This window comes from Protopterus annectens, chromosome 12.part0 (assembly GCF_019279795.1).
Source record: "Protopterus annectens isolate FY-2018-M chromosome 12.part0, PAN1.0, whole genome shotgun sequence".
NCBI classification, from domain to species: Eukaryota; Metazoa; Chordata; order Ceratodontiformes; family Protopteridae; genus Protopterus; species Protopterus annectens.
The window spans coordinates 263,328,209-263,345,805 of NC_056746.1; the positions used below are offsets into that span (position 1 = coordinate 263,328,209).

Genomic DNA, 17,597 nt, shown 5'->3' on the forward strand with positions numbered 1-17,597 from the left:
TGGGGAGGGCAGTGTGTGCATGGGCCATACCCCATTCATGTAGGGGTTGACATGCCACATGCAGGCACACATGGGGTCATATGTCACAGGTGCGTGTATACAGCTACTAGATGGCTGCTTCCTTGTACAGTCTTGTTGCACAGCTGGCACTTACACCACATAGTCTGTCATGCTGACAGATACTGGTGGCTAGTATCCGCAGTGGGTTACATCCGCACCTCATGTGTTGGTGGCCCTTAGGCTGTATGCCAGTTGGGACAGACCCACATGGCTCCTTGTCATAGTCACCCTCTTCCACACATCTATGCTTGTGTGCCTGTGGCTTATTATAGTGTGTAGTCCTTACATATTTGTCTGCATTCCTATCCACTTTGTATGCAAGGCAAGGAGTGGTGCATACTGACGTGTTCACACTGAGAACTGCAACTTCCAGATATGTCTGGTCCACTGCTGTTTGCAGACATGACCTTCATGTGTTTAAGTGTGTGAGCATGCCCAGTATGGCCATCTGTGTTGCATGTTTGTACTGCGGTGCTGACCTTTTGTTGTACACCAATGGATAGCATGCTGTGTCTGCAGGGTATCCATTGGTCATTTGCCATTGCCTGTTGCTACATTTCTGCATAGCGGGGGGGACAACACCTGACTGTTTCCACTGTTCTACACAGGCATGGGGGGAGCACACCTGACTGTTTCTCTATGTGCACGTTGGATGGGGGGGCACACCTGACACTTGTACACATTTGCTAGGACTGTACTGGTAAGTCAGCTACTCCATTTCTGTCTGTAGTTTTACCTATCCTGTTGGCTAGGGCTTATCAGTGTAGTACAGATCCTAGCTTTGTTTACCTACATATTAATGTCTGACTTCCTAGCCTTCACAACTTACATCCAACTGCCTGGCCTGCTGCAGTCTGTCTGTGTAGGCCTTGGGGAGGGGTTAACTATAGGGCACATTCGGAGGCCATAGTACAGCATTTGTTTGTGTTTGTCTTCACCTGTCCTGCTGGCTGAGACTGTTGCTGGGTATGTGATCCTTCCTGACTGGTATGTGTGGTTCTTATGGACACCCCTGTCACTCAGGCCATTTCCTATAGTGGGTTTTGTCACCCTGTGTAGTACTGGCTACTATGGTGACTCCAGTATGTGTTACAGATGTCATGCTGCCATTATGGGTGTCACCTCTCTGCTGCCTTGACTTCCGGCCACCCAATTCCCTTGCATGTGCACATCCATACCTTAGCTACAGGTAAAAACACATTCTACTCCGTTTGCCAATTGGTAGTTTGATTGACTTACCTTGAGGGTGTGCTGGATTTGAGGATGGTGCTGGAGGGCTGCCTATGTCGGATGCACATAGTACACTCCCTATACATGGTTAGGCACAGGTAGTGTCATATTTGGCTTCCCTTTTACTGTCTGTGCAAGTCAGAGAGAGGTGTCATTCCCTGGGGCCCTACTGTGTCAGTGCATATGCTGTGCATTGCCTCTTTGCCAAGGCCAGAGCATACTGGGCACTCCCCCTTCTGCCTACTGGAGCAGGCTCAGGTTGTTCCTCCTCCGAGTCACTCTGAACCTGTACAGGCCTTGGCATTGATGGTGGGCTGTGTGGCCCTGCCCCATGCTGTTCCTGCTGCAGCTGTTTCTGCAGGATCATATTGTGTAGCATAGCACATACCATTACTATTTGGGTACATGTAGCTGGTGAATACTGCAGGGCTCCACCGGATGTGTTCAGACACTGGAACCATGACCTGAGCATCCAAACACATGCTCTATTATATGTCTGGCCTGTGCGTGTGCATCATTATGGCGTTGTTGTTCAGGTGTGTGTGCATTTCTGATGGGTGTCATCAGCCACAGCTCCAGTGGGTACCCAGCATCCCCTACTAGGTGACCGTAGGGAATGTCCACATCGGCAAATTTGTGGTACAGCTACATCAGTTGCCATATGTCTGAATCTTCATAGCTTCCAGGGCAACCAGCACACACATTCAGTATAATGCCCTGGGCATCACATACAACCTGGCAGTTGATGGAGGAGATGCCCCTGCGGTTGATGTAGGCCCTTCCCAGCTCACTGGGTGGTGCTTTGGTGCATACATGAGTGCAGTCTATAGCACCCACTACCCCAGGGTAGTTAGCTATTTGGTGGAAGAGACGCATATTGCTGGTCAACACTTCACGTGTGTTGAGGAATATACGTGCTCACTGGCATGTGCTGACATGGCATCTAGGAATTGGTGGAATACTCTGGATGCTGATGCCTGTGAGATGCCCATGTTATCCCCAGCTGCAGTTTGGCAGGGACCTGTGGCTAGTATACCTAGACCTACACATACCTTGGTATCCACTGGGACGGGTTCCCCTTGGCCAGTGTGGTGTGTCAGGTGTGGCCTGCACAGCTCAATGATTTGCTGTATGAGGTCTCTGTCCACCCTATACGCTCCACTATTACCAGCTCATGTAGCCCCTGGTAGGTTACCCTGGGTCTGTACACTCCTCTGTCTCCTCACTGTGGGTTGTTCGGCAGTATTGACATCCTCACCACCCTCAGCCTCTTGCACATTTTGTTCTATGTTGCCTGCTGCAGCCCTTCTCATTTTGTAGGTTTAGTTTTAAAATTTCTCCGCTTGTATATACCAATGGTGTAGAGTGTGGAAAAACCAGGGGTGTAGGTGTTTGCATGGTTTATAGTGGTGTTCTGGGCTGGGCTGGTCTGCTTCCTGCATGATTAGCTGATTCTGATACATTTCACCTGTCAGCTCGACTAGGTCTCCTTGATTACCTTCCTACTGTGGTTTTCCCTTCCCATTTCCTCCCTGTTTAGGCCGGTGTGTGCGCCACACGAACGGAGTGCTCAAATGTGCAAAGAGCTACTTTTTTCTGGTTTAACTTCCTTTTTCTTCCTGTACAACCCGGTGTGTGGCACGCACACCTGCTTACACTTTGTAAAGAGTGCTAGGCAGGTTTAGACACACCCCTAGCGTAGCTGTGCTATGCTAGGAGCAATCCCAAGCCACAGGTATCCAATCCACTTACAGTATGCCTGACAACCCCCCCCCCCCATGATGTCACCTATATCCTAATCTTGCACCCAGCTATTTATACTCTTACACTCTTGGGACCTGCCTCACACCCTAGAAAAATCTGGGATTCACTGACCCTTCCCTCATTTGCATAGGATTGCCTGCTAATGCATAGTTACATGTCCCACACTGAGCCTCCCCCTTTAGCAACCATTACGCACAGGCCAGGTTGTCTTACTGCCATTGACTTGCATGGCAGAATATTGATTTTAGTTAGAATGGTTATTTTAGGTTTATTTTATTAATTTCCCCCGATCCCGTTTGTGTGTCGCTGCCCTATGCTTAACCAGGCGAGATTGGCGAAGATAAAATTAAACGTTGTTTATTTTTTTTCTTTTACATTTTGTAATGCCAATGGCCTTCTACTTGGACATTGGCATGCTTCCTCAATGATATGCAGTCTTTATTTGGAGCTGTCATGGCTCCGTTTTGTAGATTGCTGAACTGTACTTGGTTACTAACCGAGCACATTTCTGCACACTGCACTCATCCTGCACGGACAGATGCCAGCTTCCTGGATTGCATATTACCCTCATTTGCATGGCTTTCACCTGCAAATGAGGGTAATTTGCATATAGGAGCTCGGTCCATGCAGGATTAGCCTAAGAGCTCACGTGCACGTCCCGGGAGCTCGTTCCTGGATCACATGTCGGCTATATTGCTGAAAATATCTCTTAAACTAATCCTGCATGCAATAATGGGCTTCGTAAATCTGGGGGACAATTTGTACCAATGCATTAATGTTAACAAAGTCTAGGAAACACTCACATATCCATTTTAGAGGTGTGAATATGCTAGTCAATGCTTTGGTAATTGAAGACCCTAACAATAAGAGTTTTGGGTTGATATTTAACCCCTCAGTGGTGTTAAGGTAATATACACTATCTTTGAGTTTTATGACATTTAAGTTGGACTTTAAAATGGAAGATTGAAAATGACAGTTAGTTAGTACATTGAGAGAGCTTTATGAGAGACAAATGACACAATGTTTTACCTGTCAGCAAGATCTTCAGAAACTATGTTACAAATAAATTCTGAAATGTACAAATTGAATACAGAAAAAGGGGATAGAATCAGGTGTTGTTGTTTGTCTTTCGGCTTTTTCCCGGTAAGGGTCACCACAGCGGAACTCCGGTCCGCTAATGATTGGCAGTAGATTTTTACGAAACGCCGAGGTGCCAGCTCGACGCCCAACCTTCAATGAAGGCACGCCTATTTACGCACATGTCTTTCGAACTCTATCCAACCGCGGGGAGGACACGCAGACTCCACACAGAAGGCACTCCCAAGCCAAGCCGAGAATTGAACGGGAGAGCCTCTTGCTGTGAGGTAACAACGCTACTGCTGTACCACCGTGGAATGCGGGATAGAATCAGGTGTATTGTCTCCCAAATCCCTTAAAAATTAAATTTCTGAAATTGTTTTTCATAACTGCTTATCTGTACTTGAGGAGGTAAGGCCTAATTACAAAACAGAGATTAGACAAAGAATATGGATAAGCGTATGATTTAGCTTTAATTTCTAATGCTGGAATTCTAAATTCCTACAAGATATCTTTTATTGAGTTCAGCACTCCATACTGTAGTCAAAAGATTTTGGGAAATTACAAATAGTATGGGTTCTGAAAGGATATCATGAATTTCTTTTGAAAGCCATTTGAACAATCACAATAATAGGGGTTCTACAATGATATCATGAATTTCTTTTGCTGCTAATTACTACATGAAATATATACATATTTGTACAAATATATAGATCCATATACATAGATATGTATAAGTCCATTATCTTGTCTCCCTGGTCCAGAGAGTTTGTATTCATGTAGTTCAGAAATCTCTGAGCATACATGTTGGGGGATGTACCAGTCTGCCAAAGCAGACTCTCCTGTTCTTTAAGCTGCCACAAGCTTGGAAAAGATTTTCCTCTCCTCCCACTGGAGTATAAACCAGAGCTTAAGAATAGATTACAAAAAATAAATAAATAAAGAACAGCTGAAGATCTAGCTGGCTTTAAAATGAATGAGGCAGAATAAATGCAAAAACCAGTAAATACGTACTTAATGGTGACGTTTTCAGCTTGTAGATGACCAAAAACAAAGTATTAGCAGTAGCATGGGTGCCAAGCAACAGGCAAACATGACTGACCTATAGAGTCAGAGAAATACCAAAAAAATTCAAATGGCTCCCTGGCCTGTAGCAGAAAAGCACACTCTAGGGTTCTTTTAGAAATCGGATTCAGGCACCTAGGCGGTGCGACATCCACCTGTGAGACAGATAGATGTGGACACATGGCAGGATGACAAATCAGCTGCAGTTACAAATGACTGTGGACAATTCCCTGTCAGAATTGAGGAAACCCCTACACCCTAACCACAGATGGCACATACAAACCCTCACAGTGATACACTGTGCACCCCCTTAGAAGCCACCATGTGCAACTGTCAGTGGAACATGTGGCTGGCATAGCATGCCACATGGGCATGAAAGTGCTACCATGGAACCTGTGTGCTGTGGGCAAAGCCTTTATTAATTGAATATGCAATGCGATGTGTATAGTGCTTGGTGCGTACTAAACTCAAACAGTATCACAACTTGTAGAAATGTGCCACAGCACGGAGGAAATCCTGCACATCACTGTAGTCACACTTATGTTGTAAGATGTGCTTTAGGTGATGCTCCCTTACTACAATAGCCTTCCTATGCAGTGTTACAGGCATCCCCTCAGAAGGGATTCACGTTGGGTATCAGTCAGGTTCTGCTCCTGCTGCAGAACACACAGAAGGTCGGCTAGCTGTAAAGTAGGGCATCCCAGTAATAACTTCAGCCGATGATGCCACGCCTCCACCTGGTTGTTAGTCCGCAGGAAGTCCATTTCTGAGACATCAGACACATTCCAAAACCGCAAAGGGTATGACGATGGCATTTGTATCTGTGCTGAACAGCGGGATGCATACTTGCGTGGTCGGCCTCGTACATAATGATGGTCTAGAAAAACACCAATTGGCTGAGCACATTCCAGTAAGGAAGCCACAATGTCCAGAAATGCAGGGACAACATCATCCAAATGGTAGGAATGCCAATGCTATTAGCTTGCGGATGGCAATTGAGAATGCAGTGTCTGTAACATAGAGGGTGACAAGGTGATGATGCTGGATCTGACGCCAGATGATCTGTGCAAAATGGAATAGGCATCCCTACAGAATACTCCTAGGGAATGCCTTCTGGCTGGCACATATTGCTGCCTTCTCAAAATCGGTCATAATATAATGTGGAGACAAAGTGCATCCCTGATCAGCAGCCATATCCTTCAGTACTTCCCACAAAGTGGTGTATGCAGACTCAGACTTCCGTGTCATGAGACAGTACACCAGGGGTACAATCCTTATTGAGGTGGGGGTGTCAATACATCCATGTAATGTATATAGCTGGTGACATATATTAGCCCGTGTGGGGAAGGTGCCATCTTCAAGAATAATGTTGGACCTGCACAGATCTGTCAAATTCTGTGTAGTAGTAAGTAGAACCAAGGAATCTGTCCCATCCATATCCGATCTTCTACGGAGGATGAAGCTGCCACTACGAAGTGGATACTGGCTGACATCAATATCCGCAAGTGTTGCTGGAGGTGTAGCCATGGATGCCCATGCCCACTGCCGTACCCTGGTTATGCTTTGCCGAAGTGTTGCATGACAAGGCATCTCCTGTAGTACGTTGTTATCTGCTGTGCCTAGGACACTCTGCATTACCAAGCTTGGCAATTCATTACCGGTTACCACCCTCTGCCGCAGTTCTGCTTGCAGTGTACCCACGTGGGCCATTGTTGCATCTGGGCCATGCTGGTGTGGCAGTGATTTCAGCAGTTCTTCCCCCTCTTTCTGGCGTACAGTAATGGCATGTCCTCTGCACGCCTTTACTCTCCGCTCGATACATGCCCAGTACCGTTTCAGTGGTGCTTCACGTTCCAAATGGTAGAGGTACCCCTCAACCACCAGCATTGGTTTACCACGTTGGCTGGGCACTGTGGTGTATCTGTTGCCAAGCAGACTGGGGCTATACAGATACATAGATTCCAGCATGGTAGCAGCACTTGTTGATGGCCTCTCAGTATCCATTTCAGCCAGGTTAGCTGGGAATGAGATATACAACCAGCCTTGGAGCAAGTCCCTTCCAGACGGTGGGTTACTCGCTGTACAATACATTGTCTTGTACCATGTGTAGTAGCACTGTCTGTCACAGTGGCCCTGTACAGCTGTGTGCACTCCACCCATCTCTGACTGCCTCTCCGCTATAGTGTCACTGTTTGCAGTTAACACAACCCTGGTGTTGCCATATGCTTGTACTCTGGTAGGTGTCTACAAAGCCTAGTTGCAGCACAGATTCTCACTGTACTGCACCAGCCCCCTTTAACTCCCAGTTGTTGCTGCTGGCCAATCAGGGTGTTGGGCCCAGTCTCAGTTTCAGTGGCAGAAGTTACATAGGGAGGTACCTGTGTGTTGCACCCTTGTCTGCCTAGATGGGACTGCGTACTTGTGTACACCCCTATTGCAGGGACAAATGAATGGGTTAGGTTACACCTGCAGGACATTCACTACCATGGTGTGGGTGGTGGGTTAATGCTACTGTATGTCCTGCTACTGGGTTAGCAGTCCATGCTTGACCAGGTTGGTATGTTCCCACCTAACACTGCACCCAGGGGCTCTACCAAGACAGGTACTGTTTGTTGCAGGCATGCCTCTCATGTGAGTTGGTCCTATGCTAAAGCCCTCCTGCTGTGACATGATTCCTCCAAGTGCACAGACTGGTGTTTCATTAGGCTGTACTGTGTGTGGGGTATTGAGTCTGCAACGAAAGTGTATATCCCTTTAAGGTCTTAGCCTGATACATGATTTAGTGTTGTATGCACCAGTTCTCAGGGTTAGCTGTGCTGTGTTGTATGTTTCGTAATGTGGATTTTACTTCCTGCTTCTTTGGGACCGTTTGCTGAATTTTTGTGTTCAACAGGGGCTGTGCAGGTAAGTGATACTGTTGTGTATATGTTTGCTTCACTTGTGTAGCACTACCGATGTGCCATTTGTCTTTTCGATCCGTTTCCCATTGCCGGCCGTGTACACTATCACTTGACAGCCTGAGTTTACTTTTTAGGGGCCATCTGCGTTTGTCGGTTTTCCTAATGCCGTAGGTTACCACAGCGGGTCTTTCGTTTGGCAGCACCGCTCTACGGTCTAGCGGTGCTGCGGCCTTCTAGTTTCAGCGATGTAGCTCGTGGGCATTTGTCTCGCAATCTACACACCGGAACCCGGCTTGCTCAGAGTCATACACAAGGTAAATGGAGGTGGAAGAAATCAAACCCTGTACCACTGATGCTGGAAGCTGCTCATTACCAGCTCAGATCCTTAATCCTTTGCACTAACTGCCAGTTTTCCATCTAACTACTGAATCTACTCAATGGCCTAGTTTATTCACCTTAATTTTCAACCCTGAGCTATACAGCTAGCACTCTTCTAGTCTCCTTTGTTGATGAAATAAACATTCTCGCTGATATCCATCTAGGTCACATATTCATCTTTTCCCTGGTCTATTATTTTTTTTTGGCTCATTATCCATTTTAAGAAACTTTTCAAATGTTTTGATGGCCTTGTATCCCAACCATTACATAAGTCCTAACAATTGTTACTATTATGACAAACAAGCTTCAATATATTGATATACCAGGATATGGTTAACAGAGAGTGATCTATAAACAAGCTACATGCTATAGAACTATTTTTTCCCCCAGCAACTTCCACGTGTTGTAGATGTTGGATCAACATCACATAAAAAGTCTTATCTTGTTTTATTGAGTTGAGAAAGGCTAAAATAAATTAAAAATTTGGCTTCATTTATATTTCACTAAAAAAAGATTCAGTTTAGCTAACCTGTAACTGCCATGAGGTTCCTCTTTGTTGCTGCCTGATGAATACTCTGAACTGCTAATGTAGTCAGTAATAGTTCCTGTAGCATCCTTGACTGTGCAAATTAAATAGTGTTGCTTTCTCCATCTTTAGACTTGTGTATGCCTTCTGCCTATACAGTGGATATAAAAAGTGTACACACTCCTGTTAAAATGCCAGGTGTTTGTGATATAAAAAAAGAGACCACAATAAATCATTTCAAAACTTTTCCCACCTTTAATTTGACCTATAATCTGTACAATTCAATTGAAAAACAAACAAATTTGTTAGGGGAAAAATATAAAAAATAAAAGGCGTACAATAAGCTGGTTGCATAAGTGTGCACACCCTTAAACTAATACTTTGCTGAAGCACCTTTTGATTTAATTACAGCATTCAGTCTTCTTCAGTAGGAGTCGATCAGCATGGCACATCCTGACTTGGTAATATTTGCCCACTCTTGCTTGCAAAAGTGCTCCAAATCTGTCAGATTGAGAGGGCATCTCTTGTGCAAAGCCCTCTTCAGGTCACCCCACAGATTTTCTATTAAATTTAAGTCTGGGCTCTGGCTGGGCCATTTCAAAACTTTATTTTTTTTCTTGTGAAGCCATTCTTTTGTTGATTTGGATGTATGCTTGGGGTCATTGTCCTGTTGAAAGGTGAAATTCCTTCATCTTCAGCTTTCTAGCAGACACCTGAAGGTTTTGGGTCAAAAATGACTGGTATTTGGAACTGTTCATAATTCTTTCCACCTTGACTAAAGCCCTGGTTCCAGCTGAAGAAAAGCAACCCCAAAGCATGATACTGCCACCACCATGCTTCACTGTGAGGATGGTGTTTTTTTGGTGATGCAAAGTGTTGTTTTGGTGCCAAACGTACCTTTTGGAATTGTGGCCAAAAAGTTCAACCTTGGTCTCATCAGACCATAACACATTTTCCCACATGCTTTTGGGAGACATGATGTATTGTTTTGCAAATTTTAGCCTGGCCTGGATGTTTTTCTGTGTAAGAAAAGACTTCCATCTTGCAACCCTACCCCATATCCCAGACATATGGAGAATACGGGAGATTGTTGTCACATGTAGTACACAAGCAGTACTTGCCAGAAATTCCTGCAGCTCCTTCAGTGTTGCTGTAGGTCTCTTGGCAGACTCCCTGACCAGTTTTCATCTTGTCTTTTCATCAATTTTGGAGGGATATCCAGTTCTTTGCAACATCACTATTGTCCCATACTTTCTCCACTTTTTGATGACTGTCTTCACTGTGTTCTATGGTATATCTGATGTTGTAGAAACTTTTTTGTACCCTTCTCCTGACTGCTACCTTTCAACAATGAGATCCCTTTGATGCTTTGTAAGCTATCTGTGAACCATGGCTTTTGCTGTAGCAGGCAACTGAGTAAATGTCAGGAAAATCCTACTAGGACAGCCGAACTTTATTTGGGATTAATCAGAGTCTCTTTAATTGATGGCAGGTGTGTACCCAAGAAGACTGAATGTTGTAATTAAATCAAAAGGTGCTTCAACAAAGTATTAGTTTAATGGTATGCACACTTAAGCAACCAGCTTATTGTACTTTTTTTATTTTTTATATTTTTCCCCTAACAGATTGGTTTATTTTGCAATTGAATTGTACAGGTTATAGGTCACATTAAAGGTGGGGAAAGTTTTGAAAGGATTTATTGTGGTTTCACTTTTTTATATCACAAAACCTGGCATTTTAACAGGGGTGTGTACACTTTTTATATCCACTGAATGTTCTGAAAAAGGCCAAATACTATTTTTTTATTACTTCAAAACCCCATTTGTCAGTTGCTTTTACTTTCTTCTGAAAACACAGGTAATACAATTTTGTTAAAAAGGTACTGGCCTTTTAATATGTATTTATTCCCTCATCATTTATTTTTTAAGTTTGTTTATGCAGTTCCATGCAACCAGGAAAGACCCACTAGACATGTGCCAGTTTTCTGTGATGAGCATGGAGCTTCGTTTTGCTGTATTGCTGCTTGAAGTCATAGAATATGCATACAAAGGTTGAGTGCCAGGGTTTTCAGGCATTGACTTCTTTGTATCTTTCTACCTGAACTACAATGGTAGCCTGTTCTTAACAATTTCAAGATGCCTGATTTCTTCATGTATTGCCACAGATATTCTTTCTTCCATTCATGCCTTTGCTTCCTGTTTTGCTTTTGCCCACTTCTTGGTTTGTCAAAGTTGTGCCAATGTTGCCTCAAACATGAGCAAGAATTGTGAGCTATTAGTTCCAAAACATGTTAGTGGGAGAGTCTGTACTAATTCAAATGAGCATAAAATGAATGTGGCAGATGTACATTTTTCTTGACTACCATTGCAGGTAGCCTTCCTGGAAATTTTCTTATTCATGTTGCATGTGCCGAAGGACATACAGTTTATTTTAACGCATACTGGAATCGACTTTTCCTGCACCTGCACAGCAGAACACCTACAGATGGTAAACCAGTATGTCTGACTATGTTGAACTGACAGCAGCTAGGCAATATTGGTGAACTCAAATGAGGACATTTTGTCAGAATATTTCAGAACCATTCTGGTTTAAAGAGGTACCTATGACAATGATCTCCTCACAATGTATTTAGAAAAAAGATTACTTAATTGCAAACAGTCTCCTGAAGTAACTGTAAGAGACCACAGGAAAAAAATGACAGACTTTTCTTATAACAACAAAACAGCAAAACTGGCCACAGCCCCAACTTTGGAGCAAGATTTCTATTCATGTTAAACAAAGTCCCTCATTGGCCCTATTTAAGCGTAATTTGGACAATTGGATGGGTAACCGGAAAGTCACCCCAGGGGTTCCACGTAGCTCTGTCTTGGATAGGGGTAATAGGTGCTGATTTTAATGTCTGCCTGAACCACACACCCTTGGGAACATGGGTTGAACTTGGCTAGGCTTGTAAGGGCCCTGGGGACATTAGCCTAGCAACCTCCTTTGATCCTATGATCCTCATAAATCTCATCACTGCCTATCTCTTAAACTGCTTAATTGGCTTGAACTTCCAGTGCAACTACACATGAACCAGCTACTTCTTACTCATAAATTACTCAACAGCCCTGTAGTTTCTCAAGCCATCTCCTCCATCTTACAATACTATCTTATTCATCAGGATCTCTGCTCTTCAAATAAACAACTTCTATCTATTTATAAACCTCTGAGGTCCAGCGGCCTCAGTCTACTCTTAATGTGTAGCCAAATCTTGGAACAACTTGCCACTAACTATTAGACAAGTCCCTCACTACTAAACTTTCAAGTCCCTCCTTAAAGAACATCTTTCCAAATCTTGGGTATGCTCATGTTCTTCTCCTACCTAGCCATCGTCTTGTCATGCCTTTATTATCCTCCTAGTCCTATTAACTTCCTCTTCTTTCTGTTCACCATAATTTCTATAACCTTTCAACCTTGATCCCTCTGCATTTACACTTCTCTCCCTCTCTCTCTCTCTCTCTATTCTTCTCCCTCCACCAATCAATATATTCACTCTGTATCACCTTCAACCAGAATATAAATTGTAGGCTTAATACTTGCTTGTGAAGTCCTGTTAATTCCTGATAGTAAAATCTTGTATCCAGCTATGTATTTTTCATAATATATATATAAATAAATAAATAAATAAATATATATATATATATATATATATATATATATATATATATATATATATATATATATTAATAATCCAGGTAAAAGGACTAGGAGACAACCAGAGCTAACATCAAATCTTCTAAGTGTCCAAAAAATATATTCACGGACTGCAGAGAAATATACGAAAAAACATTTAATGGAGAACATACACAAACAGTAAGAGCTTTCGCCGTAGCTTCTTCATACTGTTGAAATTCAAATATACAATTAATTGCCTTTATAAATACTAATTAATGACGTGAATACCCAATTAGCCATTCTGATCGTTTTTTAAAAACACAGTGTATAACAACGAGGAAATAGCTACGTAAATCAATACTATATACTATCTATACCTTATAATTAAAAAACATACAAAATTAAAACTTTAACTACTACTATTACTGTTTTTTAATTATAAGGTATAGATAGTATATAGTATTGATTTACGTAGCTATTTCCTCGTTGTTATACACTGTGTTTTTAAAAAACTATCAGAATGGCTAATTGGGTATTCATGTCATTAATTAGTATCTATAAAGGCAATTAATTGTATATTTGAATTTCAACAGTATGAAGAAGCTACGGCAAAAGCGCTTACTGTTTGTGTATGTTCTCCATTAAACGTTTTTTCGTATATTTCTCTGCAGTCCGTGAATATATTTTTTGGACACTTATAAGATTTGATGTAAGCTCTGGTTGTCTCCTAGTCCTTTTACCTGGATTATTTGCTGCATTTTTTCGTTAACTGGATGACATTTATACTGCTGAGTACTACTTTATCTTGGAACAATATATATATATATATATATATATATATATATATATATATTTACCATATGTAATTTCTCACTGTTTATTGTCCTGTATTTAATTTTATTCTTCTCTGTCTGTCTTTATGTGGAGCTTTTCTTCCCAGACCTCCGCTGAAAATGGCTAATCTCTACCCTGTCCCCGACTTTCCTGTTTACCAAATGTCAAATAAAAAAAAAAAAAAATATATATATATATATATATATATATATATATATATATATATATATAAATAAATAATAAAATAGTGTTTTAATGGATACATAAATTTATTTTAATAAAGGTTATTGACAGGGGCAGAACTCTGAGGTTATGAGCTCATAATGACAATGTTACGCTGTAGCAGGTAGTGTATACAATTTCCTGACTTTGTGCAGATTCCCTAGCCTTCTAGGTAGCAGCTAAGTTCATCTACCAATATAGTTCATTTTGTAAATCTGAATAAAGAAAAGATGACCATACAGAGATACCACTAACAATAGAAGTTCCCACTTTCTGTTATAGATTAGTACAGCACCAAAACTCAGCATGCAGATGACTCAATTCTTACTACTAATGTATGTTAGAAATGTCTGTAAGAGATCACATTTTATTTGTACAGTAGCAAAGTTTGTCTGCTCCATTTTTGATCTAACATGTCAAACTGTCAGAAAGGCTACAATTTATTTCTCATTGTGCTGGATATGTGATGTGGACTTCTGTTTCAGAGAAAAAAACTCAATAATCACTTCCCCTGACATGCTGGTTTTGCAGTGGATTTGAGCTATTAATTGAATGATCAAAGATTGCTTAACTGCTGAGTTATCCATACTCCCAGCTACTCCACTTTATGGATAACTAAAAATAGGGTCCCATTGTCTTAGATCTGCTGTTTGCCCAATCTTTAATACAGTCAGTAGTAATACTTACCTTGTCACTTAGCAGTATCTCCCAGTCAGACACTTGGCTGATCTCCATAGCCCACTTCTTTTCTAGTAGGGCATCTTTAACAATCACAGAAACAGCTCGAAGCACAAAAGAAGTAAAGAGATTGCAGTGGATGTAGTTTCTTGTACAATGCAGTTTTCTGCAGCAATATAGAGAAATAAGAGAGGGGTATCAGAGACATATGAAGCTTGTAGAGGCTGACATCACAATTCAATGCATTTACAAGTGAAAACCACTTCAAAGGCCACATTACATCTAATTATAAAATGTGTCTACAGATCAAATACATTATAATAGACTAAAGACAGTCATGTGACGAATTAAAGATGGCTGTATGGTTATTGAGTACTAGATCATAATGAATAGTCGTTCCTGGCAATACAGTGCAACAGACTATAAGCAAATCATTCCTCATGTAAGCAGAATTACCTTATCCAATGCCACACTGGATCAGCTGTTACAGATAAGACTGGTGCTTTCAGTTTGTAGAAACCCCTCAAGCAGAACTAAATCTTAAACTACTTTTAATATACAAATGAATTAGAGGAATCATTGTTTTCTCTTGAGCACCAGAGTTTCCTTGTGCATAAAGACACTGTAGGAAAAAGTACGTGTTTTGCTTGGTTCCTATTACATCTGCTTCTTCCTGTGTTACCAGTGAACAGTTCTCACTGTTTGCCTTCTAAGCTGGCAATTCTCTTTGCTAACCTTAGTTCTGATTGCCATTTAGTTTAACTTGAAGCCAAAATCTTTGTTCATTCACACAGAGTGACTCAGGGATAGGGCAGTAATAGTTTTTATAGTAGAACTTGCTTAACTTTTAGATCTTTATAGGTTCATAGGTTGGTACCAGGCTATCGGCCCTAGGGCCTATACATGTCTAGCAATAAGAATTCCCAGGATATTTCTTCCCACAATATTTACTTCCCTGGACCCCTGTCTAGCAGGGTGACTGATGTGATCCCCGAGGTGAATTTTCTATCTCCCATCCAATTGTCAAGGTTCCTTTTGAAGAGGGCCAAGGAGGAGCTCTGCTTGACATGTATGGGCAGTCTATTCCAGAGTATGGGGAGTCTCTGGGTCAGGAACCTATCCCTCCAGCATGTTTTGTTCATTGTGATGACAAGGTTTAGATCCCTGGAGCGTGTGGCTCTGAGGGATTGGGATTTCTTTAAGTGGAGCATATCCAACAGCTCAGGGTTTGACATGACCTTGTATGTTAAGCAGAGATCACCTCTGAGTAGACGATATGCGACAGAGTATAGCTGGAGTTTTTTTAGATGGTCAGAATGGGGCATCTTCTTTAGGCCTGTGATTCTTTTAGTGAGGTATTTCTGTGGCCTTTCCAGCTGTTGCAGATGTCTTGTGAGGTACATACCAAACAGGGCATTATACTCCATAATGGGTCTAATGAGGGATGAGTACAGAGGAACAATGACCTCCTTTTTTCTGGATGAAAAGCCCTTAGTGATGAGGTGTACCACATAGAAGGATTTCCTGACTGTTGTGGCAATGTGTCCCTAAGTCTCTCATCACACTTTCGGTGTTTAGTGTACTGCCACCTAAGTGGTAATTCATGGGTACATGTTTTTTCCCAAAGGGGATAATTATACATTTTTTGGCATTAAGCTTGATCCCATGGCTCTGGCACCAAGAATCTGTTTCTGTAAGGCCCTTTTGTAGAATATCCACATCATTTGGAGATTCAATAATGGCTCCCAGTTTGCAGTCATCTGCAAGCTTTGTTAGCCAGAGTCCCTTAGTGTTGGTCTGTACTTCAGAGAAGTAGATGCTAAACAAGAGAGGTCCCAGGACTGAACCCTGAGGTACTCCACTTGTTACCTGTTTGGAGCTGGATTTGGAGTCGGCTACTTTTCCAGTCTGGGTTCTGTCAGTAAGCCAGTTGGCAACCCATAAAGTGACGTAGGGATTTATGCCTAGCTTAGTAAGTTTATCTATGATTCCAGAGTGGGGGATGGAGTCAAAGGCCTTGGCAAGGTCCAGATAGGCTGTGTGGACCTCCTTACCCTCATCCAGAGCTCTGGAGACTGATTCGAAAAAGTCAATCAGGTTCAGGAGACAAGATCGGCCCTTCATGAACCCAAAATGTGTGGGGTCCAGTGTTTGAAGGTTGCCAATGTCTTTGTTTATAAGATCCATGATAATGCGTTCCATGCCCTTGCAGATCAGGCTCGTCAGACTGATGGGACAGTAGTTCCCGGGATCCAAAGTGAATCCCGCTTTGTGAAGTGGGATAACTGTAGCTGTGCGCCACTCAGTGGGCATGAAGCCTGAGGTGAGGCTATGATTAAACATGACACTTAGGTGAGGTGCCAGTTCATTTTATAGTTCATGTAGTACACAGCCCGGGATGTCATCTGGTCCCATGGATGCTGTATTCTTAGCTTTGGAGAGTGCAGTTTCTACCTGTGTTGCCATGATTACTGGAATTTGGCAATCTTTTGATATTGAGACGGGCCCTTTAGGGGGTGAGAGGGGGTGAAGTTGGCACTAAATCGATCTTCCAGGATAGTGGCAATATCCTTGGGATCAGTATATTTAATGCCATTGTGTTGTAGCTCAGAGCAGATCTGAGCATTGCCATTTAGATTCTTGACATATCTATAGAATTTAATTTAAAAACTTTTAGGTGCCAAAATGTCCTTTACTCAGATTTAAAGTGCTAGTGCAACATTGTATCAATATAGTGTTAACTGATCGTACAAATGTTTAATTCATTACATTCTATCAACAAATATAAACTGTTACTCTAAAACTACATTAAACTAGTATATTTATAATAAACATTATGATAAGTATCTAATGTCAACTATAAAATAGTGCTTAGAACCTTAAAAATTGATAATAACAATATTGTCTATAATAAATATAAATTTATACGATGTATGTAAATATTTATATATATATAAAATATATATGCTACTTCAAAGCTTGTCATGTACTAATAAATAGTCTTAAATAATTTATAATAGCTGCAAAAAAGGTTTTATAGAAATAAAATCATTAATCCCGGGTTCCCTAGTGGCATCTGTCAAAATTTGCCACACACTCTCTCTTTTTCCTAAGAGTGCTTTATAATTTCCCCCACGGGATGATATGTTAACTTGATCTATTATCGCAAATTTGAATCTATGCGTATCCCCATTTTTACTTATATGCCT

General features: G+C 41.8%; 1 protein-coding gene across 1 annotated transcript in view; it reads right to left on the reverse strand.

The window, feature by feature from the left end:
* Positions 1–17,597, reverse strand: part of LOC122816494 (glucagon receptor-like) — a 2,063,211-nt gene that overhangs the window by 358,756 nt on the left and 1,686,858 nt on the right. The window contains exon 9 of the mRNA XM_044089325.1: positions 14,398–14,554. Within this exon, the coding sequence (XP_043945260.1) occupies positions 14,398–14,554 (157 nt within the window). The remainder of the gene's footprint in view (positions 1–14,397; positions 14,555–17,597) is intronic.